Source organism: Corapipo altera, unplaced genomic scaffold (genome assembly GCF_003945725.1).
Source record: "Corapipo altera isolate COAL_440 unplaced genomic scaffold, ASM394572v1 58, whole genome shotgun sequence".
In the NCBI taxonomy this organism is placed as follows: Eukaryota; Metazoa; Chordata; class Aves; order Passeriformes; family Pipridae; genus Corapipo; species Corapipo altera.
Genome location: NW_020884898.1, coordinates 10,796,652 through 10,824,582, shown reverse-complemented (window position 1 = coordinate 10,824,582; position 27,931 = coordinate 10,796,652). Strand labels below are relative to the sequence as shown.

At 39.5% G+C, this 27,931-nt stretch overlaps 1 protein-coding gene across 5 annotated transcripts in view; it reads right to left on the bottom strand.

Annotated features, from left to right (window-relative positions):
• The window catches only part of ROBO2 (roundabout guidance receptor 2), a 1,057,727-nt gene that overhangs the window by 127,938 nt on the left and 901,858 nt on the right, over positions 1-27,931 (bottom strand). For all 5 annotated transcript variants that reach the window (XM_027648665.1, XM_027648666.1, XM_027648667.1 and 2 more), the window contains 3 exons: positions 23,329-23,486; positions 21,543-21,663; positions 12,495-12,633 (listed from right to left, as the gene is read on the bottom strand). In XM_027648665.1, the coding sequence (XP_027504466.1) occupies positions 12,495-12,633; positions 21,543-21,663; positions 23,329-23,486 (418 nt within the window). The remainder of the gene's footprint in view (positions 1-12,494; positions 12,634-21,542; positions 21,664-23,328; positions 23,487-27,931) is intronic.

Sequence of the window (27,931 nt, the reverse complement as noted above, 5' to 3'; positions counted from 1 at the left end):
ATTGTGCAAAGGCTGCTGGGGGAAGGAGCCAGCTGCATGGCATGCCAGGACGCAGAGCAAGGGTGCAGCCATCGTCTCCCACGCAGGCCGTGAAATGGAGGGTGGCGTAAACATGTTGCTCTCACGGTACAGTTATCAATTAATTCAAGGACAGGTTCAGCTCTCCCAGTCCGCTTCTCCTACAAGGCCATACTGGGTTTTTGGACCATCCTGACAGAATGTGCCATCCAGCAATTAGATTCATACATAGATGGGCCCATGGGACATTATAACCATCTGCTGTCCTGAAGTATTGATACGCTGCCCCTCAGTCATCTGTTCCACCCGCACTGTCCCCAGAAGTCACCACGGTTCAGTGAAGAGCTCTGACAGATGAAGCAGGTAGGAAGAAAACTGGCTTTTAGACTGATCCACAGCAGCACAAGAAGTTTGTGCGAGAAAGGGACCATGAAGTAACAAGGAGTGAAGACTGAATATGTGTTCAGGACCCACCTGTGCAGCCTTTAACAGCGTGTCCTCCCCTCTCTGTTCCACAACCTCATATTCCCACAGCGAGGCGTTTTCACCTGAGTTTTTGTGGAAGTTCACTCTCACCTGGATTAGTGCTATTGAGCACTTGGGAATCAGGATTAGGGCCTTTCTCTTTGCTACTACCAATCACAGAGAGAGGTTACCAGGCTCCTGGACTGACCACGGAATGGCAGGAAACAAGAGCACCGTGGTTAAATTGTTCCTCAGTGTAGCCAGCGCACTCAGAAGGCAATGCCTTCAAAATATGTGCAGTGTCAAGAAACAACTTGTGACATATTGCCCAAATATTGCTGACTCCCAGCCAATTAATGCTAACATTCAGCTAAAACCATGGGGTGTCAGACATCAGCTTCACATATTTATGGCCATCTAATTGATTTTAAGTACTTCTCTTTGTTAAACATTCAGAGGTGCTTCACCATTCAGTTTAGCTTAGACTTCAGCCATCAGACTGAGCTGGGAAAGGTCTTTTAAACAGCCAGTCAGTCTGTGTCAGATATGAAACAGCCACTTTTGGGCACCACGTTAAATAATTTCTGTTCTACAAGTAATAGAGCAGATCTGCCTTTAATTACCCGAGAAGGAAGGGGTTGGCAGGGGACTGGCAAGGAAGAAAGAAAGAGAGAAACAAGAGGCAGATGAGAAAACGCTGCTGGTGGGGAAATTCTAATAGAAATTGGGTGATTTTGAGTGAAATCTGGCAGTCTCTGGCACATATGAATGCATTCATTGTTGCTAGTTTTGATTAATGACAGTTGTACAATAGTGTGCTGACAGTCACTGCCACACAGACACAATTTTTTTTGATATGAAACACTGCTGAAAATGCAACCCAATCAGATTTGGCCCCTGAACAACATGTGCTATCATCACTGTACCGTGAATTGAGATTGATTGGTAACCAGCTGTGACAAAGTGGGAAAAAGAGCCTTGTCTTTCTCAAGAAAAGAAAAGAAGAAAAATAAAAAACTGAATTGTGTCAAAACCATTACCATCTGCTCAACTAAATAACAAATAAAACAAAACACATTGACTGTTTTTAACTATCACAAATTAATGTACTGAGGTTGAATTAATGTATTGACTTAAGTATCTAAGAATAAACTTGAATTGAACTGGTTTTGTCACAGTTATAATTCTTCCCCCCCCATTCAAAAGTGTATCTGTTCATACTCAGCCACCAATCTTCCATGGTTATCAAATAAAAAAATAAGAGAAAAAAATTTACTGAACTTAAAGAGAGATTTAGCAACACGCTTTTTTAAACACATTTTTCAGTGTTTCAGAGAACCTCTAGTTTCCAGATTTTCAAAAATGTGCAAGCAGCTGTTCATAAAAATATATGCACTTCTTCTGTCTTTAACATGCAGAGGTAGTGAAAATATGTCTCCAGTTGGAGTAATTACATTCCTAAATGTCCAAGTAGGCCTAACTGTTAATACAAGGATGTACTTGCTTTAGCAGTGTGTTTAAAACTTCACAGAATTCATCACTAAATTCAACAACATCCAACTCAAAAGTCTTATTTCTTGCTAAAGGGAGCTTGCAAGAGGAGAAAGTCACATCTTAACTGTTGCAAATAATGCCGCTGGCATTATTTAAAAAAATTAAATCTGTTTATACCAGGCATCTATTTTCTTCTAAAACATTACTGTAAATAAAATAAAATAAAATAAAATATTAGAATCTTTGTATGTATGCATTGTAGGCTTTTATTTTTTCTTTTTTTTTAGAGATGGCACAAAAATGACTTTGCTCTATTTCCTTTTGCCTGTTTGCCAGACTATTTTGCAAAACACGCACAAAGCTTCAAGATTACTCACAACATGGATGATTAGGGAGCCCAAATAGAGAGATGCTACTGGCCAAAACCAGAGTAAACAGGAGGTAGTTAAGGAGGCTTAAGCTTCTGTCTCCACTTCTCTTTTGTGGTGCTGGCACTTCAGCTCCCAGCACAGTGCCACAGCTTTTCACTGGCTCCAAGACTGTGCCAGATGGAGGGAGCCAGAGGGAAGCTGCAGCGAGACAGGAAGCGTGAGCTCGTTACCTGCTTCAGCCTTGTGTGATGCAGAAGCAGACAGGAGAGCCTCCATTCCCACCGGCAATGCCCTACTCCCACCTCCCTCACACAAACAGAGTTTTGTTCACTTCCATCCCATGCACTGACAAGTGGGAGAAGAAAGAAGCCCAAACCTCTGTGAGTGACATCTTTCTGAGGGAAAGATAAGGGAGTCTCTGGTTTCCTTTCCCTCGTAAACCTGAATCACCAACAGAGAGAGCATGAATGTGTACATTTGTGTGCACTGGTCTCAAATTACTCTGTTGTGCCCCTGAAATCAAGGCTAGTTGCTGCTGGGTGTCTCTAAGACACTGCTTACAGCTGTGATAAATTGAGCTACCAGGGAGCGATCCCCAAGGTGCTGACAGGATGGCTACCACTAACATCTACATGTCTGCACTCCCATTTATCTTTTGGCTGTGCCATTCCTGCCACAGAAAGGTAGGAGAATACTTGACATTACCTTGAATTTCTTCCTGGGAGGCACATAGGCAAGCAGTCATATAAAAGGGTTCACTGGCCTTATCCCATACAACAAACCAGAAAAAGAACTTTATGACACAGGCTACTATTCACTATTTTGATTTTTCTTAAAGTATGCTGACAGCACGTTCTGCTTTAGTCCAAAACCTTTTATGGGTTGTGATCAGCATATTATTTGTAAATGTTAGGGTACTCACTCTCACTTGCAATAACACTAAACACAAACCCACGCTGCACTGTGTTTTAAACCAAGGCATTCAACAAAATGGCCTAAATCTCATAAAACATATATATAACTGCAAAGTCACTGGGCCAACATTGTGAAACCATACCTGTGTCCATGAAAATGGTGTTCTCCAAATTCTCTGGAAGCATTACACTCTGCAGTACTGCTCTTATGTGCAAACAGACAGGTGTGACTGCACATAACTAGTGCCTCACAAAATCAGGAGCCAAGCACTCAAGAGAGAATCAAGAAATTAAAATGAGACTGCTTTTGGATTCTCTTGGAAATAATTTGGAAACAAACAGAAGTCAAGAACAAAACATATGTTTGGGAATCAATGACTCAGTAAACCCTATCCAAACTTATGCAAGCTCCATCTTTTACCTCTACATCTCTGCACAGAGAAGTGTACTCACAGGGAATTACCACATGATAATTACCCAAAATGGGGTCTGATTTGATTTTAGTTCCAGACATGGCTCCATATTTCAGAAAGTGGAGCGTCAGTGGAAGTATGATCTAAGAGACCACGTAATGGCTTGGCATGGAGACCCATCCTCCCATCACCAGAAGCAGTCCTTTCCCTCACAGCTGAGACACATTTCTCAGGCACTTGGGGAGATTTGTATTATTAATGCCTATGTCATAAATTCATCCGTCAGAAAAGTACCTTTGATTCTCAGAGTTGTCTGGTTTCACCCATTTCTGGGTTTGAAAAACTGAAATGATACTGCAAGGATTGGAACGAAGTAAGAAGATCTGAGCCCAGACCAGCATCTTGCACTCACTAAACTTGGCTCGATGCATTTTTTTTTTAACATGAGCACATAGATCATAAGTAGTTTGAAATAAAAAGAATTTCTGTTCGCCTATCTATTATTATTTGCCTTAAGCATGATAAATGATTACTATAAACTTGTCAGAGAACTGAAGTATTTTCTAATCAGTATTTTGAATCAGTAACCAACCTTGAAGTGGTAATTAAAGATGAAGTCATGTTAATGTTTTAATGAAACTGCCTTCAACGTTGCAGTTGAGCCAGAAGTCATATTCTTAAAAAGTACATTTTGCTAATGTTAAGCAATTATCAATGTAGGACTTCCCAATAGAAACTTAAAATAATTCTCAGGGTTAAAACTTTACCATTGAGGTGTTTTCACTGACTGTGTAAGTTTATTTGTTTTTGACAGAGATGATAACTTTAGTATCCCATGCAGGGATGGAATGTGTTAATGCAGAAGAAATCCCTGCAGGCCACCCATCTCAGTAGCATCAATAGTCAGAGCTCTTGAATCTTACTCCCACTTGAACATAACTGCCAGCTTCCCTCTCCCTGCTCTCCTGAGGGTTTGATAGAAAAATTGCATAGTTAATTATCTTTACTTTTTCATTCTATATTTTAATAGTCAATAAACTGATTACAGCGAGATTAAACTGTTTGGTATCCTTATACTTTTCAAGAAAGATGGCTACCTAAATATTCTAAAATTTATAAATACAGTGTATAAACTATGTGATCATTAAGTTTTTACTCAGTATACTTTGCTTTTCTGATAGTAAAGAAGATTCAAGCACTAGAATGAGTATTTTGAGTGAAATTCTACATTAAATTTTACTGTGTCTCCTTCCTGCAAGACTATTTTTTTTACTTCAGCCTTCTGTGAGTGGAAAATTCAGAGAAACCCAAGTTTGAGGCTACTACTACTGGCATTAAATTTTGTTTCTGAACTCTGCCAGTGACTTCATTAATTCCCTGAAATTTAACTACTTTAGGATGTTAAATAAGAGAATAAAAAAATATCAAAACAAAACCAAAACAAACATTTTCCTGTAACAATACTATTTCAAGTGCACTGTCAGTGATCACTTCATAGATTACCAATGGTTCACACAGCATAAAGAGAAAACATGCAGGCAGGAGTGCTAGTTGACACAATTCCTTTATGGATGCTGTCCATGGAGCTGTCCACCTTGACCCTTATGTAAGCAACTGGAGACTGTTTTCATGAATCTGCAAACAGACTGCCTGAAACAATAGCTCTTCTTCAGCTCTGTGGTGAGAACTGACACTTAACATGAAGCCAATTTAAATGTCAGTGTTATTAACCATTTCTCTACTGATCAGTCTAGCAGAGCCACACATCTAACACTTTTGCTCACAGTATTTAATATTTCAGACAAATGGAATGGCAGATAACTACTGGGTTAAATTTTAGACTTCTGGGGTAACTGTGGGATGATGCAATTATAGGACTTTATTCAATGGGATTTAAAACATAAAAAATACTCTCATTTACACATTCACTTGGCCTTGTATTTCTCATAAAAGTGTAAGAAATAGTTTTTCATTTACAGAGCAGGAAGCGATCAGTGACAGGTAAAATATCAACCAGAGAAAAGGGATGCTCAACCAAAAATACAAGAGAAGGAGGTACCCCACAAGCACTGGGGTACATCATCTTGATGCTATATACACAAAATTAACCAATCCCTGCATCTATTTCACCTCTCATCACCTCCTTATCTCTAAATGATATCTCTGGCTTTACAGAAGTTTCCTCAAATGATTCAACACAACAGCAAAAAGATGCTTACACTGCACTTTGCTGAGATCTGCCTGTGTTCACTCAGGATCCACACACACTAGAAGTTGCAGAGCAGCTCACTCTGTGCCAGCTGTGTGCTGCACTACACCCATGGTAACAACATCCTCTACAAACCGTCTCTACTCCCTCCAGATGTGTGTAAGGACACAAACAGCATATTAAATCTCTTTCTTTCACTATCTCCCTTTGACAAGCTGTTAAGAACATCCAATCGTCTCCCCTATGCTCCTCATAAAGGGACTTAATCTCTCCTTAATGCTTTAGCTTAGGGAAAAAAAAAAAAAAAGAGGGACATGCAAATCATACAGGATCTAACCAGAGGTGACAAATACTACATGTGATATAGCTAATATGAAAAACATCCTTTCCCCCCGACCCTTTATTTAAAACCATTAGTTGTTATTAATTGCAATAGAAATTTGCTGATGTAACGAAAGATTATATCCATTACACTACTAAAACACACTCTTTACTCTAATTAATTTTCAATACACATTAGACTGCATTTTGTTACAATCGGCACAGATATTAACTCGAACAAAGCACACAGCACTGTAGTGTTATTAACTCGTATTTCATTGAAAGGTCAGTCTCCCCTTCGTTGTATCTAGAGGGAGCTGTAGTTAAATACCTCACTATCCCATCCACAGAATATAAATGGAATTATGTAGCACTGTTGTTTACTCTCAAAAATTACTGTCTCCCTTGCTTACAGGGCCTTATCCTGCGATTATGAACGTGGTGGGTTAAACCCTGGTTAGATGCAAGGTTCCCACCAAAGCTCTCATGAGAGAGCAACAACTCTGCAGACACCCAGAGCAACGCAGAAGCAGTGTGGAGGGAGTGTTCCAGGTGCCTGAGCTGAGATTCCCCTGCAGCCCAGGGCGCAAACTGTGGTGAGGCAGCTGTGCCCCTGCAGCACCTGGAGGTCCATGGCAGAGTAAGATCCACCCGCAGCCTGTGGAGGACCCCACAGGGGAGCAGGAGGATGCCTGGAGGAGGTTGTGAGCCTGTGGGAGAATCTCTGCACTGGAGCAGAGGAAGAGTGTGAGGAGTCTTCCCCCTGAGGAAGAAGTGGTAGAGACAACCAGTGATGAACTGACTGTAATCCCGTTCCCCACCCCCTGCACTGTTCTGAGGGGGCAGGCAGAGAAAATCGGGGGTGAAGCAGAGCCAGGGAAGAAGGCGGGTGGGGGAGATGTTTTTAAGATTTGGTTCTATGTCTCCTTATCTTATTCTGATTTGGTTGATAAAAAATTTAACTAATTTTTGCCCACATAAAGTCTGTTTTGCCCATGGCAGTAACTGGTGAGTGATCTCTCCCCATTCGTACCTTGACCCATGAGCTTTTCATTATATTTTCTCTGCCCTGTTCAGCTGAGGAGGGGAATAATAGAAACGCTCTGGTGGACACTTGGCATCCAGCCGGGGTCAACCCACCACAGCGGAGAAATACAAATGCAGAACTTCTCTGGCCATCAGGGCCTTGCTGGATCTCCTCTTAAGGAATCCAGTTTTTCTGAGTTCATTAGGATAAGGTTTGCTGCCAGCTGCATTTAAATGCATTTCAATGATTCGCGCCTGGAAGACAGTAACATATTTTTTAAGATTTCACGTTTTACTCTTAGTTTTGGTCTCACAAGAAGCCATGGAGGAAAGCACAGAAATTATAGGTGTGTACTTTTTCAATAAGTACTATCAGGAGTGTGACAGTATTTCTGCCCAGACTTTGCAGACGCAATCACTTTTCAGGTACAAAGCATCCAGTTTTAAAAACACAGCAAAACTAACACCTACACAGACTTGTGTTGTTGCAGCTAACATACATATTGGAATATATAATTTAACTCTGTGCTTTAAGAATGCTCTTTCCCAAATAATTTTTAATGAATATTGCTAATCTTCAGCAAATAAGAAAGCTTACTGTGCTGTTTGTGGTTTTCACTGCTGCGTGACACCGCTCTGTTTCATTTAATAACCTACAATCTCTCAACACTTAGCAATATACCTTGTGTAAACTACACACCATAGTTGTTCTGAAGCATCACTCTTGGTTTTTCTGCCTACACTCCCGCTGCCCGGGTGATGTATAAAACAAATACCTCTTCCTGCTGGTGCAGTTGCCACTTTTCATCTCTAGTACAATATCCACCTAATCAGACAGTGCCTCTAAATGCAACTTAAAAAAGCAGGTTATAATTTCATTAAAGATGTATTTACTGAGCTAAAACAGCTGTTCTGGGCTGGAATGCAAAAAAAAGGCCTATGTGATTGCTACTCAGTCATTTTTAAGGCAACTGAAAAATACATTTGCTGAGCTAACCTCACTCTCCTGAAGAGCTGGCACTGCTGGCTTCTTCTGTATAAAAGGTTTAAACAGTTATTATAGTGTGTCATAAATTTTGACTTGTAATTGAAAATCTCTTCACTTCCTACAAAAAAAAAAAAAGTCCTTATTACTTGCTATGTAATTACAGACCATGCAGCTGCTCTCTTCGGCTTCACTAGAAAATTTGAAGAAATGAAACACTGTGAAAACCTTATTCAAATGTTATTAAATTGCTAGTCATAGATATGCCACTCTCATACTGGAGGGTCTCAAATAATATCACTTTCTTCCTGTTACCAGGACTAAAAAGTAGATGAATCAGAAGTGGATCCAGGCCATATTGAGTTTCCCACCACAGAGGAGACCACCAGGTCTTTAGCAGGAAAGTATAATCTATTTCTGCCAAGAAGACATCAAAGGAAAAGATACCTGAGCATGTATCTGGAAAGAGACTTCAATGCATAAAGACAATTTTTATTTCATTTTCAATAGGTCCTAATAATTATGCATGGCCACAACTGTCTAAGTCACTTCAGTACAATCTTTGTGCCATTTCCTTGTGTCATTTATAATGAAAAGAAACTATTCATGAAATAGTGAACCTCATATTTCAGCCAAAGGCATGGGATTGGTGACCCCACAATATCCTGTTCACCTCCAGTGGTTTGACATGAGTCATACTTGATTAACTATTCTCTAGCCTTTGTGTACTGCAGAGGCTACGGTGTGATGCTGAATTTTTAGAGCAATTAAAATAAAATATACACCATGCGCCCCTACCTTTGATTTACAATGCATTTCAGTCTTGGGTCACTGATTTGAAATGGGTAGCTTCTGGAAAAAGGCTTTACATACCCCTGACTTCACTTTGCATTTTGTTTCTCCCTGTTGGTGCTGTTTCAACATTTAAACCAGCAAGTTATTAATTTGCTGGGATCAGTTTGGGCTCTAACAAGCATTTTAAAGACTGAAGATTACAATTAATTCATTATCACAATGTAAAAGAACTATGAAAATGGTCATCATACATAAATCACAACACTGTTTCCATCTAGTATTTACTGTTTTCTTAATTCCTGTCCAGCCATATGCAGAAGAGCTCCAGGATGCATATCACAGTCTGAAATCTCAAGTCAGGTCTACAGGATGTTGGACAAGTAACTTCCTGTGACTGCCAGTGAGATCAATGTTTCCTTGGCATTTTGAAAAATTCCACTCAAAGAACCATTTTAAGGTTTTAAATTCAAAATACAGACTACCATAGTTGGTTTAGATCATCAATTCAAAGCAGTTAAAATTTGGAATGAAGTTTTGCACCTTCAGATGAAACTAACTGTTCTAAGTTTTAAAGTATGGTTATTCATACAGTTCTGGTTAATTACACAGACTTTTCAACAAATGGCCAAATTAATTTTTTATAAACAGTGATGCTTTCAAACATAATAATTTCTTCTAATCCAGCTGCAACTGGAGATGCTGTTGTTCATCAGGGACCTTTATAATTAAAACTCCAACAGTCTGAAATTATTTTCCAATTATTACTCAACACACAAATTGGTGCAGCAATACTATTTATACTTGTCACCAGAAAATACTGTGATTGCTTTCGCACATGTCACTAAGAAAAAACCAAAAGTAAGCAAGGTGGAAAAACAGAGAAGGAGTTCTAAAAGAATAGGGATCCATTATTACTGATTCTGGCATTCACCAGGAGCAAATTACAGAAACAAAATGCAAAAATTCAGTTTGTCCCACTTTGCTGCCACTGAACTAGACACTTTTGGAAGTCGAACTAACAACAGATACATTTAAAAATTTGCAGTAATTGTTGAAACAGGTACCTACTATAATTGTCTTGTAATCTAGGGATGAAGCCAAAAGGAAATTATTGAAAAAATTAAAACCGACAGATGTGCAAAGAACGTTGTTAGCTGTAGAAACAGGAAATTGATATTGAAAGTTATAAGACAAATAGTTGCACAGATCTGCTCAGAAAGAGTGTTTATGCATGTAGGAAGAATAACAAAGGGAATTCCTTGAGGGCTTTATATTTCACTGTAGATGCTGAAATACTTAAAATACAGGGGCTCAAAAGCTGGAAGCTAATTTCTCTTTTACCTCAAAAAAAACCCCAAAAAACCCACCTCCCACTGCAGCAAGGAGGAAAAACTTCGACATTCTCTTCTTAATTTATAAAATTGCTGTATTATAATTTTCTCATCCATCTATCTATTCCTTCAGACTACACTTGAGCAAATTTCTTTGTTGGCTTCAAAAAATCCAAAAAGCCCCCACCAACAGCTTTTGTTTTAGATGTTCCAAGTTAATCTTCCTTGATGAAGCATCACGCAGTGGATATTTCCTATTTGGAAATATCCACTCTTTGGAGAGCGAAGACTCTGCTCACATGTTCTGCTGTACATGTGAAACATTTTAGAAAAGAAAACATACAGTGCTGTCCATCAGAGGTGTTTGCTTCTGAAGTGCAGATGTCAGATTCTACTGGATGACCACAATCCACGTGGCTCAGGTGGTGGTCACCTGATGCGTGGGCAGGAGCTGTGTTGGTCCTCTGTCCCCCAAGGTGGTCTCCAGGGTGAGGTTCTGCAACCTTGCCCCTTCCTTACCCACCCCTCTGATGTTCTGGGAAACAGATATAGATGGAGACATACCCTCACTTTCTGTTTTAAGATGCCAAAACACAATTAATGAAATGTTAAACAGCAGTGTGAAAATACTGCAAAACACTGGGAGCAGTTTTGGAGCCTGAAGTTGATTATTATCAGAATGTATCCCATGAACCTTCTCTCCTTTTAGTTAAAAGCCCAGTGAAAACTCTTCCTCTGCTTCCTGCTAAATTTCTTCTTCCTTAGAAGTACATCATGAATGAAGAGGAAAAATCACCTCAAAGTACACAGTACTATGTTTTTCACAGTAAGATAAAAAACAAAAAGAAGTAACAGAGACATTAAAAAAGAAACTATTAAAAATGTAACCTAACCAAAGACACTATTGGCTCTTCATCTCTTACTACTGCTTATGAGACCAAGAAGTAGACACAATTTAAAACAACAGAAGTAGCACAACAGCAAGAATAAATCACAGAAGCACAATGTATTTACTGTGCACTACTCTAAAGTGCATGGTTAAATAGCAAGCAAACAGAAAAATCCATCCTAACATCCAAAGTCTTCTCTTCAAAATAATATTTTGTGTATTACATGCATACACATCTGCCAGTATAATTAGCAAAACAGCTAAGTCACTATTTAATTTGTTTAAGCTCCAAGAAAATTAATTTTTTTAAGTATTTATATATATATACAAATACCTATCTTACTTATGTAGGAAAGTTTTTTCTAGATTATGTATTCCATTAGTATATTCTATTGATAGAAAAGATCAATTATGGTGGGGGAAAAAAAGCTGGTGTTATTCAGATCTGCTGTTGAAATTAGAAGTCACAAAGCCAAGAAGGATTTGTTGGGTTATGGAGACCTGGGTTTTAATTCCTGTTCCCAGACCGATTTCTGTGTTAATATTTTTTAATGTAACAATGATTCAGCATCAAAACAAGGAAGAGTTCCAGAAAATGAGGACCAAACATTGTTCTGTTAGCTGAAAGGAGCCAAACTAATTTAATACTCTTTTGCAGGAGAGTCTCTCTGCCCCTGCTCACTCTGGAATTTTCTCCATGTTTGTTCCAGAATACACGAGTCTTTCTTAAACACAAGGGGCCTGTTCCAGATTTCAGCTTTGCTTTATGCTTGTGTTAGTCTGGCTTTTTTTTCCTCAAGAGGAAGGTTTCTCTCCAAGACTTAATAGAAGTGAACCAAGGAGCCAGCAAAGCCCACCTCAGTGCTGTGCTTCTAATCCATTCTGCTAGTGCAACAGAGCAACTCTCCTGCCAAGTTGTCTCCCTCTTGGTATCAGCACATTATTCTGAAGGTTACTCTCACTAATACATTCCTAAAACATCTTTACTGTCTCCAATAAATTCAGTGAATACCCATGTGTTCACAACACCTACAAATCATTTTTCTTCCTTCCGCAGGAATCCATTACCCGGACAACTCACCCAGACTGGGTGTCCCTGCTCAGCTGGCTCTGGAACAAGTTTTGTAGTGCCAAAGACCAGTCATAAGGGAAATAAATCTCGGAAACAATGTCAGACAACAAGCTGTAAGTAGTAGGGATGGATTCCAGCATTATTCAACAACTGAAATTTGAAAGTGTGGGGAACGTGAACGTTGCTCTCACCTTCCTCTCGGTAAATCCGCATCATCTTTCTTCCACCGGACTGTGGGTGTGGGATCCCCCTGCACCTGGCACCGGAAATCCACGGCCTCCTCCTCCAGCACCACTTGGTTTATCGGTCGCCTGAGAAACGTGGGCCGCTCTTGAAAGAGACATTAAAATTCCTTGGTGAGTCAGAGGGTTGAAATGAACATTTTTTGACTTTTCAGCATCTTTTTGTTTACCCATCCACCACACAGAAAGGAGGCTGAGCTCCACAAATTCAGACAAGTGGAACTGATGATGTGCATAAAGAGCCAGGAAGAGGGCTGCCAGGCTGGAGAGGCAGGGGCTGTCGCATCTGGCCCTCAAGGAAGAGTGGAGTGCCACCAGAAGGCAGCCTGTGCCAGGACCGACTGCCCACCTGCCCTGCTGGACAGCACACAGGCCTCTGAGCCCATACCCTTCCCTAGGAATGCTGTGGCTCTGCACTGCTGCACACACAAAGCCTGATCTGAGAGCTCCTGCCCGCTCTAGCAATATATGAGCTGCCAATGGAGTCAGCCTGCCTTTGGCAACAATCAATACCTTGATGCTTCAGAGGAAAATTTAAACTCGGTGTTAGGCGTCTCAGGCAATTGCGGAGTGTCGGGCAGAGGACAGAGCTTCCCTTCGCCGACTTCACCATGGAAAACCAAATTAAGGTCTGAATAACAACTTCTGTTTACCCTCGTTATTTTAGCCTGCACGGCTACAAATATTATTAATCACCCTAATGTTGCACAGGCCTGCTTAAAATCCAGATGCAGAGCCACAATCTGCTCTCAGTGGTCCTGGTGCAGTACCCTGTATACAGACACTGGTACAAACTCCAAGTACCGGTAATTTCATTTGAAAGGATGTCACTGGGGTGAGTTTCCAAGTTGCCTTTGGATTGCATAAATTTTGTTCTGTCCTCTCAACCATACCACACTTTTATTGTCATAAATTATTTATGCTAGTCAAACCATTATAAGACTGGGTTTATATGAAGCAGTATTTCCACTCAAGACAGGGATTTATCATAAAGACGTTTAAAACTGGTTACACGCTATGTTTCACATTTCATTCTCAGCAAGTTGAAGGGTATGATGTCACTTAAAAGAATTACTCAAAATTCACATGGATGCAAGCAATACCAGATTCTGACTCGGGCAGTTTGTCTTGATAACTACAGAGCTGAGTTTATAGGTTGGTTATACATGTTCGTTATATGCAAATAATAATAAAAATAAAAACCATTAAAGAGCGTTAATAAGGTTGCAAAATCAAGCAGGCAGCACCTCACTGCCAGAACTAAGGCTGCCTGCGTGCCTGTTAATCACTTCCTTTCTGTTCATGCCTTATGGGACTGGTTGCAATTATATGATAACACATCATTTTTTCCCCAAACATCTCCAGATTGTTGGTGTTCATTTAATGAGCAGGTGTTTAATATTTTGCTTTAGTTGTACTGTTTAGTGGGTGGCCTCCTGTCATACTAATCAAACTTCACTTCAAAGGCAGAATTATTAATTTCCTCATGACCTCTATTACACATATCTTAAAGCTTCATGAGCAACTCACTTATTTTCGTAACTCCTCTCCAAGGTGTGATGGAGATCTTAGAAAGCAAGACAAAAAATATCTGCTAAATTTTTATGCCCAACCTGAGCCACAAAACTGGCAATTTTTGAGGGGTGGGGAGAATTAAACACCAATTTTGTGTGTTCAAAGCTCAGCTTCCATCTAATTCAGTTGCAGACAAAAAAAAATGTTCACCCCTTTTATAAATCAGAATATCAAGTCAGAAAATTAAGGAACACAAAACCACCTGTTAGTAATTATGCAAATGAGTGACAGCATCAGATAGGAATTCCATGATAGTAGCAGGGGGACCTATTGGTAGGGGAAAACGTATTTTGTCAGCAGAAGAATAGACATGCTCAAGAATCCATAGCACTTTTCCAGATGATAGAGATAAAAATATGTCTAACGGGCAGAGATTCTTCTCCCCAAGCCATTGCTTTTGTCCTATTCCTGTTCCTGCCCAGGACCTACAGGTTTTAGCAATGTTTGGGCAAGTAAATTCAGTTCTAGTCTCTTTCCACACATTGAAATCTTTAGTATTCCACATTTCAAGTCTGTGTACAAGCCATATCCAGCTGCTGACTGCTTCCTTAGCCAATTTGTCTCATCTTAGCCCAGAAATATTGTATTGGACCTGCAGTTCTCAGGACAGAAAGCTTCCTCCATTCCTCTCCTTCAAACCTTTGCCTATTTCTCTCCAATTATTCCTTTTACTCAAAACTGCAAGAACTTCAACATTTTTAGAGAGGAATGAATTATTCTGGCAATTTAAAAAATAAATAAATTAAAATCAGTTTTCTAATCAGGCACAGAATATTTTGGATAAAGCCTTTTTTAGTTTGACAAACTTATTAAAACTGGACAAGGTAAAAAACCCTATTATTTCTTAACGTTAGTGCCAAGCAATGCACTTGGCCCACCTGCAACTATGTGAATCTAGATGGGAATTTCTTTATGAAACTTTCTGCAGGTTAGCAACAGCATCTTATTCACAGCTGCTCTCCTAAGAAGATTCAGACCAAACCCTGCTCTGAGCTCATACATAATACATTCTTCATTTTGGTATTTGTTTTTCAAAGATGATCCTAAACTAAGAAATTTAGATCCAGATTGACATTTTAATTGGTGATTTGGAGGTCCTTGGTATACCCACACTGAATTTAAATAACTGTGTGTACCTGCATAATGGCTTGGTCTGCACACAAAAATTATTTTAGACCACGTTTATAACAGCTGTATGTAAACAGCTAAGAAATTAGTGTGTGCATATTGATGAAATTGTTACTTGTGGCTGTAAATTCTTCTCCACAGGAGATGAAGAAATAAATCCCTGTCGCATGTTGAGGAGAACCCAGAAAGTAAATGGCCCAAAGGTCATTAGCTAAATCACTGGATTCCACATCTAGGCAATTTAGGAGCATACACCCACACGTTTATTTCAGATCAGCTTCTTAAACTGTGTATTTTCAAAAAAATTTAAGAAGTTTCTAGAAAATAAATAGCTATGAAAGGTCAGATTCCAGTTAGCGAGGACATGCAGATACCATTAACTGCTGGTTCCATTTTTCCGTCATCTCTGCATTTTGCACAGCGGGAATCAGGAAAGAACAAGTTACCTCTCATGTTGTTTCCTGTATTTATATCACTCAGAAAACCCCTTGAATGTGTCCAATAGCTAATTATACAGCTATAAAGTGATCAGAGCGAATGCCATTGCCAATGCAATTAACATTCTTTATATGAGATTAACTGGATTTGAGTCACCTGCATAACTTGCTTACAATGTTAATCTCTCAGGAGACAGAGCGCTGCCTGCCCAAGCATGCTAAATAAAGAAGGTTTCTTCACACAGCCAGGTCAAATTTAGTTTAAGAGCTAATCTTGACAAAAAAATCTTTTTTTTATTTTTTTTTTCCTTCTGAAATGGTTTGCCCATAAATAAAGCCTTGTGGTATCATTAAACATTGTTATTCTGTCAACAGCATCCAGAACACAATATATTTGAGAAACAACAAGAAAGGGTGATAAATTAAAATCACAGACATATATAAAAATTTTAATATAGCTATTTTATAAGCTTTCACTGAGTAAATAAAGTACCTACTTCCCAGACTTTCTCTGATGAATATTAAAAATCTTTGAAGAGAACTATAAAATAGGTCATGGTTATATGTCATGTCAACCAGTCACACTATTACTAAGGTGACCTTTATAACTTCAGAATAAACTTTGCTTGCAGTTATAAAAGGGGGTTGTTAATGCAATCTGGACACACATCTAACAATCTGTTGCAGAGCTCGAGATATGCACTGCAAGGAAACCTACAGATCCTAACCAGAAAGAGGAAAATGCTTTCCTTGCTTTGGGTGCTGACACAAGTTAACCTCAGAACTCAATTTTTCCCATATTTAACAATTGGTCTGAGTATCACAGTCTATTAGAGAAGCTCAGATGACCTTCAGATGTATTATTGCCCTTTCTCTGTTCCTCAAAAAGTTAGACAGCCATACATGGGGCCTCAATCTAATTAAAATGATCCTAACTACCTTAATATATTTTCTCTGCTGAGGCAACTGCTAGAGTGAAGGATTTGATGGTCCCCATAATGCAGAGCCTCAATTTGATTTGGAATTGTTTTCTCTGTGTTTGCTGGAGAGAAGACATAATTTTTTTAAAATGTTTTTGTGTTCTAGAAAGAGTATTAAAGTAAAAATTAAAAGGCTTTGGGGAGGGATTTAATAGCAAATGTTAAAAATAAAAGCTTTTTTCCCTTTAGCATTTTGATGCAAAAAGAAAAAAAAAAGGAAACATTAGATGGTTGGAAGTAAATCTCACTTCAGAATGCTGTCAATAGCATAGATATTTTATTAAATACAATGTAATCTGGATGAAGTAAAGCTCTCTGCCAAAAAAGAAGACATGGAATAAGACAGGATATTACGATCTGACTAAATTTACCTATGTTGGCCAAATAAATGAAAATACAATTGCAAAAGCAGATGGCTTTATATTTAAAGACATTATTCTACTGCCTCTTTTTAGGCACTTTTCTATTTTTCATTTAGAAATAACCACCTTCTGCTCCCTAAGCAGCACCCAAGGTGAGACAAACTTGCCCAGTAAAGGCATGGAGCACCGACAAGAGGCACATGCATATGCAGTAAAATTATTTTTATCCATTGCTAGTAGTTTTCTCCTTTTATATGTGTCTACAACCATGTTCATTTCAGTCTTTACTGACCATTCCATGCAGACCTTGGAGACCAAATCAGACCCTTTTTCACAGCAGTATCATTATCCTATTACAGCTCCTCTGTATCTGTGAATAACAAATATTGTAAAGACAAACTGGTTTTTTGCAAATTGCCACAAGTAAACTGCAAGTGGGAAATACAAGTATTGGAAGAAAACCTAGAAAAGCTTTCATCTGAAGGACAAAACACACACTGCTGATTTCCCTGTCTCGATGTGTGAATGTATGTACCTGGTTTTGGTAGATTTTTCCCTGTGACTGGGAAAGCTTTTGGGACTAATTTCCAAGATACAATGGGGCAAGACTCTCTGCTAAGGCCTTCCACATAAGCAGAGTTCAAGAAAGCAAAATGGGGCACAGTGTCTTCATTAAAGGATTTTTGGATTTCTTTCCTCTAACGCCATGTCATCACAGAATACTCTTCCTGAAACTACGGCTTCTCTTTCAGCCTGACAATATCTACAGAACATCAAACACAAATACTTCTTCAAGCATCAGACAAAAGTACCTCTTCATCCCACAGGACCTTATTAGCTGAAAAAAGGGTCAGCTACCAAAGTTAAAATCAAAGATTAATCCAAAACAATCTTTATTATGTCCAAATTGACATATCTTTTAAAGACGTTTTTGTACTCTTCTTAGTTATGCTTTATATTCTTTTGAGGCTCTTCTAAATATATCTTCTTCCACTGCTTGATGCCAGCCTCTTGAAGTTGATATACTAAGGCTTTCATTGATTTCACTGAGCTTTAGAATCAATATACAAGATATACCTTTGTACATGCACTTCAAACATATCATTTTAAGTCCAAAGGAAAAAAAAAAAGAAGAGTCTGAAACAGCTAAAACAACTTGAAAACTTATCTCAGAACACGGCAATAGCATGACAAAATGATAAAGGTTATCTCAAAGAGTAATTCTCACTTTATTTAATTTCTGGCTCCATATTATGTATTTACAAACAAAGCTTTCTTACAAATTGGAATTAAACTGGTTCTGTTTTGCATCTCGCTTTAATTCTGTTCAGCCAAAGGCTATGAGACCAAACACAAGCAAAGCAACCTAATTTGTATCACTTACGCTTCTGAAATTGGCCTTTAGAATAATAAAGTCCCACGCTGCCTCTTTTTGTGAGCATTAGGATTGATGTCATTAACTTCCTTTACAGGACAACTCCGTCACAGCCCCTGTCTTCTTGCTTTCCCCCAAGATTGCACCTTGGAGCCTCATAAAGGCAAAAACTAGCAATAATGCTTGAAAGAAAAGACTAACAAAATGTAGTGCATCATCGTGACTGTTCAAAACACAGGAATAATTCTGGGGAGCACTGCTTATATGCTCAGTTTGCTTTATGGTATTTTGCTATGAACGTTTGACAGTTTTCTGCTAGTGGAAGAATCCTGACTTGGGAGTAAAAGAAATGCAATCTGCATCGACACTACCAGCATACAGTTAGAAGTGCCTGAATGTTGAAAACAAGGTTTCAAGCAGACAAGCTTGGAAAAAAAAAAAAACAAACACAAAACATCAGTTGTTTTGTGAAAGTTCTACATGTATTATTCACAACTATCTCTCAGCAAGGGTTATTGAATGGATACCCAGCCAAGTGGATATATTCTGCCCATGGGAAACTTTTATTTTCTCCCCCTACTTCTTTCCAAGGTTCTTATTGTCCATTTTATTTTATTGTTTCTAAACTCAAGAAAGGTGTAATATTTTAGGTTAGGCTTCCCTGCTGTTCCCCTCAGGCCACCAGTTCCCACCACACCAAGTCACTTTTTCCAGAGGCAACGCCTCCAGCTAAATTTTCTGTACAGGGAGCCAGAGAGCTGTCACGAGCCACACACAGAAGTGAACTTCAGGTATTACAGAAAAACTTGCAAAGCCAAAAGTAATAAGTGGCTGGTTCCCGGAGAGGTTTGAGAACTAGTATGAAACAGTTCCTTTTCCTACATAGTGTAGTTTACTAAGGCCACCTTCACTCTAGGAAAAGGGTTTTGAGGGTTGCTATTTGGGAAAGGAGGAATGAATAATCAGCTAATTAATATGCATTCCTCTCCAGAATCATCACCAGTTCTAGGCTTGCCAGTCACCTAATTAAATTCTCTAAGTCTCTTAGCTAAGATCTTTTTATTTTTGTTATGAAGTTCATTTTCAAATAGCTGCGAAAGAGTTAAAGTTGGACACATCAATTGCTTATAAGTATTATGCTATTTTTAGCTTATTTTTCCTCAAAATTTGCCCTATTCCCATGTTCCTCAAACCTCTGAGTCATGTTAGAAGGCAGCTTTGGACTTAACATATGATCCCTGGTCTTGCCTGTGCTCACTGAAGCCAATTTGAACATGCACAGCCGACCTGACGTTTCCCAGTCTCTGGATTTGTTTCCCAGTCTCTGGATTTATTCCCCTTCTATCCCCAGATAGAAGGGGAATTTTAGATAGGAAGATACTGAGATAGAGTATTTTAAATATAATTTTCTTTTGGTAGTCTAACACGATGATGTAGCACTAAAATATCTAATCTCACTTATTGCTGATTTTGTTCAGTATTCACCAAATAATTTTAGACTGTATTTTTGCAAGTTGATTGTTATGACTATATGCTGTAAAAAAAATCAGAATATTGCAATTGGCTATGTATTCTTATACATACCAAGATAAACCTAATATTTTTCATAGCCTGGCAGGATACAAAATTACATGCACATTTCAGTTTTCATTCCTACAGTTCAATGCTTTTTAACAAATTATTTTCTTAAGGATTTCTTAGGGCTTTGTAGTTTAGGACTGCAATTTGCTTGCTATCCACAGGGAGTATTACCAGAGATTAGCAGTACTTAAACTGATGAAGGAGATATGTCATGTCTTTTTCACATTTGTGTAAAGGCACAACTTCAACAGATTGGCTGCAAAGGACATAATAATTTGATAGAGATCCTTTCTCTGCTTTTTTTGCAATGTATAATAGTTCTGCCTTTAAAAGTTGTATGTTTCCATGAATCCACAACAAACTAAGTGAAGTGGAAGCCTTTACAGTCTTATAATGCTGGAAAGCAGGAAATATTCAGTCATGTGTCCAGTAGAATTTGCTCAGATCTTGTCTAGTAGAAACTTTTCTTTTGTGAATCTCATAATATGTTTGAGGGTTTTTTAAAGTGGACAAACTAATGCTGAATTGCACATGCATGCAAACACGGAGATGGCAATATGACTGGGTTTTCCAGTGCACCATATTAGATAGATGGTGGAAAAAAATTAGGAGCATCTGCCTCAGAAAGGACCTTAGGATTTCTGTTAAAAGTCTTACTGGAATTACAAACAGGCTTGTTTGGAATTTCAATATTGTATATTAAGGATATCAAAGAGCTGTAGCAGGAGGGAACATTAACACTATTTCTCTTTTGCTGGCATATATGTGTTTTCTTTAGCAGTGAGGGTTCTTTCCTTACTGATTTTCCTTTGTTTGCTCAGAATCTCTTGACTAATTCCTACAAAACCATGCCTATAGGATGTACTACAGCATGATTTTGTGGTTTTGCTCCTTGTCCAGTTGTTAGCAGGATGGATCCAGCTCTAGATTCAGTTATTACTCTGTTTTTGTTCTGGACTCTAACCATGGAGGGAATGTTACCTGACAACTTCTTGCCTTACCTATCAGGTCTAGAAGCTCTTTCACACAGGAAACATATTAATTTTTGATTCATTCAGCAGCACCTGGCTTACAGGATGAAAAGCTGTTTCATGACCTCTAAAAAACAAATTAAAAAAGTATATCTCTATGTACAGAAAATTGATTTCATAATTTTCTCCAAAGATGTTTTACTGATCAACTAAGCTCTTTCGTGCTTTCCTACAGAGGTTTGATTTCACAACCCCACAGGAACATGGAATTGTTTAAATAGGCAATGTTAGTCCAAATCTCTGGTAAGCAGGCATCATCAACCGTATTAGAAGTAGCTTAATTACTTTTGGCAATTTTGTGAGGGAGAGGGCACTGTGCTTAGAAGGAAAATCTTGAGCCAGCACAGCTCCACCATTATAAACCGCAGGTTTTGAAATCTCTCTTCTTCAGGAACTGTGAAATGCACCCTAAGCAGTACTGCTGTGTTTTGTTAACCTTGTTTTGGCTCATATTTTGACAAGCCACCCAGGGCAATCCAGCCCATGGCATTTGTGGTGAAGAGGAAATAAAGGCAAGAGTCACTTTACCGAAGACAGTCAGTTCTGCGGGGTCGCTGTCCCTCTCCCCCACCATGTTGGTCCCCACACAGGTGTACATGCCCGCGTCGCTCTTCCTGGTGTTGGAGATCATCAGCTTCCCGCCACGGATCTGTCTCAAAACAAGGAACGTATTTTTAACTTCAGATGAACCAAGTGTATCAAGGAAAAAAAAAAAAAAGCAAAAAAAAAAAAAGCTGCCTTCTCGGGCAACAAGTTCCACAGTCAAGGCGTTTTAAAGTTTTGCTTGTGAATATATGTATAGCTTTAAAATCATAAACTTATATATTTAAAAATATTTAAGCTGTTCTAGAGAATATTTTTATCATACTGACTAATTTCAGCTTGCAACTAGTTTCAACCACTGAATGATTCCAACTGCACTTAATTTTTTTCCTTCGGTGTTCATTAGATTCTTTACATTTCAAAGTTTACATTTCTTGCTGCCTCTTGGCAGCACAAAGAGCTTGTATTTCTTGCATGATGATACTTAAAGCACTCTTGACATCTCTCAGAAGAAAAAGGCAGTTGGATTTAGTTTTATTTAGTTCATTTTACTGGTTTCTTAACAGTTTCCTTGATCACCAATTAAGATAGAGTTTCTCTCTTTGCTGCAGCAAACAGACTGAATCTGGCCCAAACTGAGAATTCACCCGAGTCTTGTAAGACTTAACATTTTTTTTGGCTACTAAGGGTGCTTGTAGAGGGAAAGAGCAGGATAGCTGAAAAAAATAAAGTAAAAATTTGCAGCTTGTGAAGTCACAGACAGTGTCACAGGCTAGACAATGGGGTGCTTTAGAATAATCTAGGAATAGAGCCAAAGAAACTTGAGAGTCGGGGAATGGTAGCCAGCTCCCTGCAACTCTTCCTTCTCTACTCTTGCGTGGACCCTAGCAGAGAGAGCCTGGTCCACAAATAGCAATGATTTAGGTTGTTTGGCTTGAAATCCTTCCTTAGGCATGCCACAAACAATCTTCCTGATAGTACGTCCATGTTGAATAAGGTCAGCACTGAATCATCACATACGACATAAAACTTTATTGAAGGAATATTAATGGTGAAAAGCTAAGCATTTAAAAATTAGGAATGAGATGTCCTCACACCCTTAATTTATCCCAGTTGCTCGCACAGACCATGATTTATCTCTACTCCCTTGATAAGTTAGGTATTTCTGCTGGATCCTTTTTCACTCAGTACGAGAAATGAACAGTCACAAAATTCAGCCAGTGTTACTCAATCAGTCAATATAGATTCATATTCAGGAGTCATAATTCTTTAGAGTGTGATTTCAGCCTTCATTTAGAATGCACGTCCAAATTACTACACTAAATACAACTTTACCAATATCATGCTAAGCTGTTGGGTTTTTTTCCACAGAGTATTTTCCTACCTCAGAGATACGACTGAATTTACCTATAAAACACCTCTCTGATATAAAGTCAGATTTTGACAGTTCAGTGAACTGAGATGTAGAAAAGATAAGGCCAAATGGCTCAAAGACATCCACTGAGTCCCCCATCTAACCGAGCACCTTACATGACCAAATCTACAGTTGAATAGATCTCCATTGCATCGGACATACAAACCAACCCTCAGAGAAGTTCAGGGTGGAGAGCCAAACCAGAAGCGATAAACAACCTTCTGCCCTCATTTGGGAAAGCTCGGAGAGGCAACCTGACAAAAGTCTCTGTGAGAAAGGCTATAAAACCATGAAGTTCTGCTGCTCTCGGCTGTGTGTCCTGTGTCTGTAGACAACCAACCAGCCAGTTGTACTCACACTGATTCGCTCCTCCCTGTCATCAATGCGGACTTTATCCTTCTTCCAGTAGATGGTGGGCTCAGGGTGTCCTCGAGGCGGCTGGCACTCCAGGATGGCAGGCTCTCCAGCTGCCACCACGACATCTGTAGGGTTCTGGCGGAAGTCATCCCGTAGCACTAATACAATAAATGAGGGAAAGAAGGAAAAAAAATATTAGAAGTGATGACATTGTAAGTGGGGGAAAAAAAACCCAACCATGTAGAAACATATAATATTAAACAAACAAGTCTCAACCATTAATAGGTGATGAGTTTGCATCTTACATTGACTATAAAAGATCTCATAAAAGAAGCTGGTGGATGGATCCTTTTGTCCAGTGGAGGCAGATTTCACACACATGGCTTTTTTTCCCCTTGCTTTTTTCTCCAGATAAGAACACTGCTCTGCATTTAAATTGGAAAGACCTGTAGCACCCATTACTCTTTTTAACCTTGACAGGGTCATTTTCCATAGTTAAAAAAGTAGCATTGCAGGTAGGATGTTCAGTTCTTTTCACAACAGAAAACAACGTGCTGAATATCTGCCTTGCCTGGATCTCCAGCTTCAGCATAAGCTAGGTAAAAAAGGGACAGAACTGACACTGAATTGCAGAGTTATACCTTGATTAAGGCTGTTGTTGTTATCCCTGTTATTACTGTTATCACCAAATACATGCCAAAGTGATCACCAGTTCTGAAAGGTGTCAGAGAAATCAAGCTGTTACTAATGAGCTTCCAGCACATTTATTTCTTCCTTCTATATATTTAGTTCTAATATTTCTGCAACTTCAAACCAGTGCTGTCCCATGACATAGAAAACAAAGGGCATTTAAATCACTGAGCTGTTTGAGAACTAAATTAGGCATCACAGGCCAACTTGTTATGTAAATCAAGCTTCTATAAGGAATTAGGTCCAACTAGTTGGCTTCAGTGTGTTAAAATGATATCCACTTCATCGTTATTCTTCCATGTGTGTCCTAGTCTCTAGGTTAATTGACATTCTTATAAACATAAAACTGAAAATAGCTCTAGATGAGCTACTGAAATAGAATTTAGGGCATTGCCCCTCCTTGAATTTCAGCTACGTATGGCTTTCATTAGAGCTTTAAAACAGTTCTCGCCCTTAATGGAACCAGGGCCCTCTGAGAAATTAGAAAACACTGTATCCTAGTGAAGGGGCAAGTCAGGAAGAGTTCAGCAGAAATTGCTCAGTCTCATTTCATAAGCAGAGATAATTTACTGCTTTCAATGTTAATAAAATGTGCCCCATTTTAACATTGGGAACGGAATATTTTTCTGTTCTGTAATAAGCCAGAGGAAAAATATGATTAATACATACAAGAATTGGTTTCTGAACAGGCTGAGGGGAGTGGGCTGTATATATGTGGCACTCAGAACGACATACAAGGTAACTTTTATAGTTCCTCATTTTGGGATACACAGGTAGATCCCAGAGGAAGGAGGGGATTAATTGGAAGTTAATTCCTTTTCTAACAGACACACAAAAAAAGAGTGACTATCTAGGTTTCACTCTCGAAGTATAAAACAGAAGTGATAGGATGGAGCTGGCAACAAATGCAGCTCTGGCAAGGACCTGAAGGCTTCTTAGGTGACATACCCAATGGATACATATTTTTTCCAACAGAAAACAAAAAAACTCAATCCCGAAATATTTCTGATTAATACGAATCACTTGTATGCTTCTGATTTGCAATAATCAAATTGACAGAAATGGAATTTATAGAACTTCAAGATCAAATGGAAGAAATAACTTATGCAATGCACTACACAGAAACGTTATGATGAGGATCATGGCCTGCTGACTATTTGGCAGTACAACATTTTGCAAAGCCAAGAAAGCCAATACCATGGCAATTTCAGGGAAAGAACCCGAGAAAAAGTCTTACAAAATCATTTTTTTTTTTAGGAAGCGTCTTCCTGTATCTCCATGATCCCTATGATATACAAGAAGAAAAAATACTTCTAGACAATGCTATACACACTTTCACAACCGGCAAATGGAAAAAAATCAGCTCCCTCCATTACACACAAAATAATTGTTTTTATTGGCTTGATTCTATTCGCAATTACAGAACTTCAGTGCAAATCTGCTAGTGGAAAATCCCCAGAAAATCAGCAGATCCCACCACATAATGGCTTTATATTCCTGACTCCTAACTCCTGGCAGCAACATTAAGGACAGCATTTTCCTTGAACATTTCACTCTGCTATATGAACCTGACAAATACAGTTTCCTAGAGTGATACACAGCAAATTACATTAACTTTCTCTGAATCATCCCAGCAACTGTGTAAGGTTCCAATCAGCCTCAGAATATGAGGCTAAGAGGTGATTTGATTTTATCACATTCCTTTATCCAAAGTCTTACTGCAAAACTGGCTTGAATGGAAGACAAAATTGATGCTACAGGCCTTGCTTAATCTTGCTCTGCACCTCAGCACATATGTGAGTGTTGAATAGATGTATCTCATCATTTCCATCTAAAGCATTCTGTGTTTTGGAGAAAAACAAAAAACAGTTGGAGGAAAAAGAAATAGGGGAAAAAAAATAAAGCTGTAACAGAAAGATAAAGATAAGAGAAAAATGTGTGGAATATAAATTAAAGAAAGAAAGCAACTCAAAGAGGAAGAGAGGGAACACTAAATTTAGGGAGCGTGAGAAGAAAAAGCCAGGTAAAGAAAGGAAAAAAAAATAAAAGCAGAGAGAAAAACAGGGTAAAGAGCAGAAGGCACAGGCTGCCATTCCTGTGACTCAGTGCTTTTAAAGCAATCTAACAATGGAAAAGCACAGACATTAATCTGATCAGCCCAGCCAATCCAGAACATCCAAACATCACCCCGAGAGAGGGGGAGCAGGGAAGAGGGGGCCAGAGTGCGAGCTGGTGAGCTTGGCTGTCCCCCTCCAGTGGCACAGGAAGCCACAGAAGAAAGGAGCGTGGACTGGAAGTTGAGTTCACACATATTAGAAGAGTAAATGGAAAAGTTGCAGCACAGCTTAGTGCATTCACCATATCTAATGGTACAATCATCTGTGAAAACAGAAAAATGACTGAGAGCTGCAGAATATTCCTCAGCCAATTATCCACAATTGCTGGGTACTTCCAGATAACTGTTAGTGTGCCTGAGCAGATCACCGTTTCCACACACCGGCAAGAGGCTTTTGTTCACTTGAGGAGCCAGCCCTCTTCAGGGCCCTTTTGGCAGGGCACAAATACTAATGTTTTAAAAATTCAATACAGGTGGGAAAAATGTTCCACCAGCCTTCTCTTCCTCATCCTGTGTTCTTATTTTGCTTTATTCCAATTTTAACGTAAGTTACGCAGCTCCCTTTGTGCTTGCGTGGGTGTTTCCCTACATTTTGGGTTTTTCCCTGCATTTTGGGTGTTTCCCTGCATTCTTTACTGTGAGGGTGTTGAGGCACTGGAACAGTTCTCCAGAGAGGTTGTGGATGCCCAATCCCTGGAGGTGTTCAAGACCAGGTTGGATGAAGGTCTGAGTAACCACTGGAAGGTGCCCCTGTTCACAGCAGGGGCATTGGGAAAAGATGAACCTTCAGGTCACTTCCAACCCAAACCTTTCTGTTATTCTATGATTTACCAAGGGGTGACAAAGAAAAAGATGTCTGGCACCTCTCCCTACCAACTCTGGCACCACAGTGCAGCTGGTTCTGTTCCCTTTGAAGGGCAGCTCAAACGTTTAAAAAGGCAAAGCCTTGGAAGGGCAAAAGCTTCTGGATGGCTAAGCCTTGCTGCCTGGAAAGGCACCAAGGGACTGGAGCGCTGGAAAAGACAGCTAACGCGTCCACACAGCCCACAGTGGTGCTGTGGACAAGAGTTTAATTAAAGTTTGATCGGTCTCTTTGTAGCTTGAAAAGCTGATGCTGCTCAAACAAGATAGATGTCTGTGAGCAGTCACGTTGGTCTTTAAGGCATGCAAAGCCCTGCACGGCCATTTCCAGGTAGCCGGGAGCGTAACCAGGGAAAGGGAGAACATCCAGCAGCGGCAGCGCCGAGATAAACACGCACAGGGCACGCACCTGCTGGGGCCAGGGAGGGAGGGGGAAAGGAGTGAAAAGGAGCCCCTGCTACCAAGGCAACTGCTCACCAGCACCTGCCAGCTTAGGCCCAAATCCAGGCCTCGGTCAAACTGATGCTCATAAACTCAGGGAATTACACGGAAACCGAATTAATTTCCTCGGCCGAGGCTCCAGCAATTTGTTTAAAGGAAGTGGAGATAAAGCCACGATGTTTACGGGGTAGGAGGGAAGGTGGCCGAGTCAAAATTATTCTAGGCTAGATATCCATGCCTTAATCCTGCTTTCCAGCTTCCAGGTCCTTAGAAAGAAAACATTTTTATAGGATTTACATTTACATGATGATTACAAATAACCATCTGTCTGCTTCCACTTTTTCAATCTGGTCCATGTCCCACGAGCCCCCAGCCTGTGGTCAGAGCAGCTAAGCTGGAAGGAAGAAGTGGATGCCCGTCAGGAGGCTTTGGGATAATTGCATTCTTCTCCCACCAGCGCTCGTCTCTCCACCTCCTCCCCCTCGGCGTGCACGG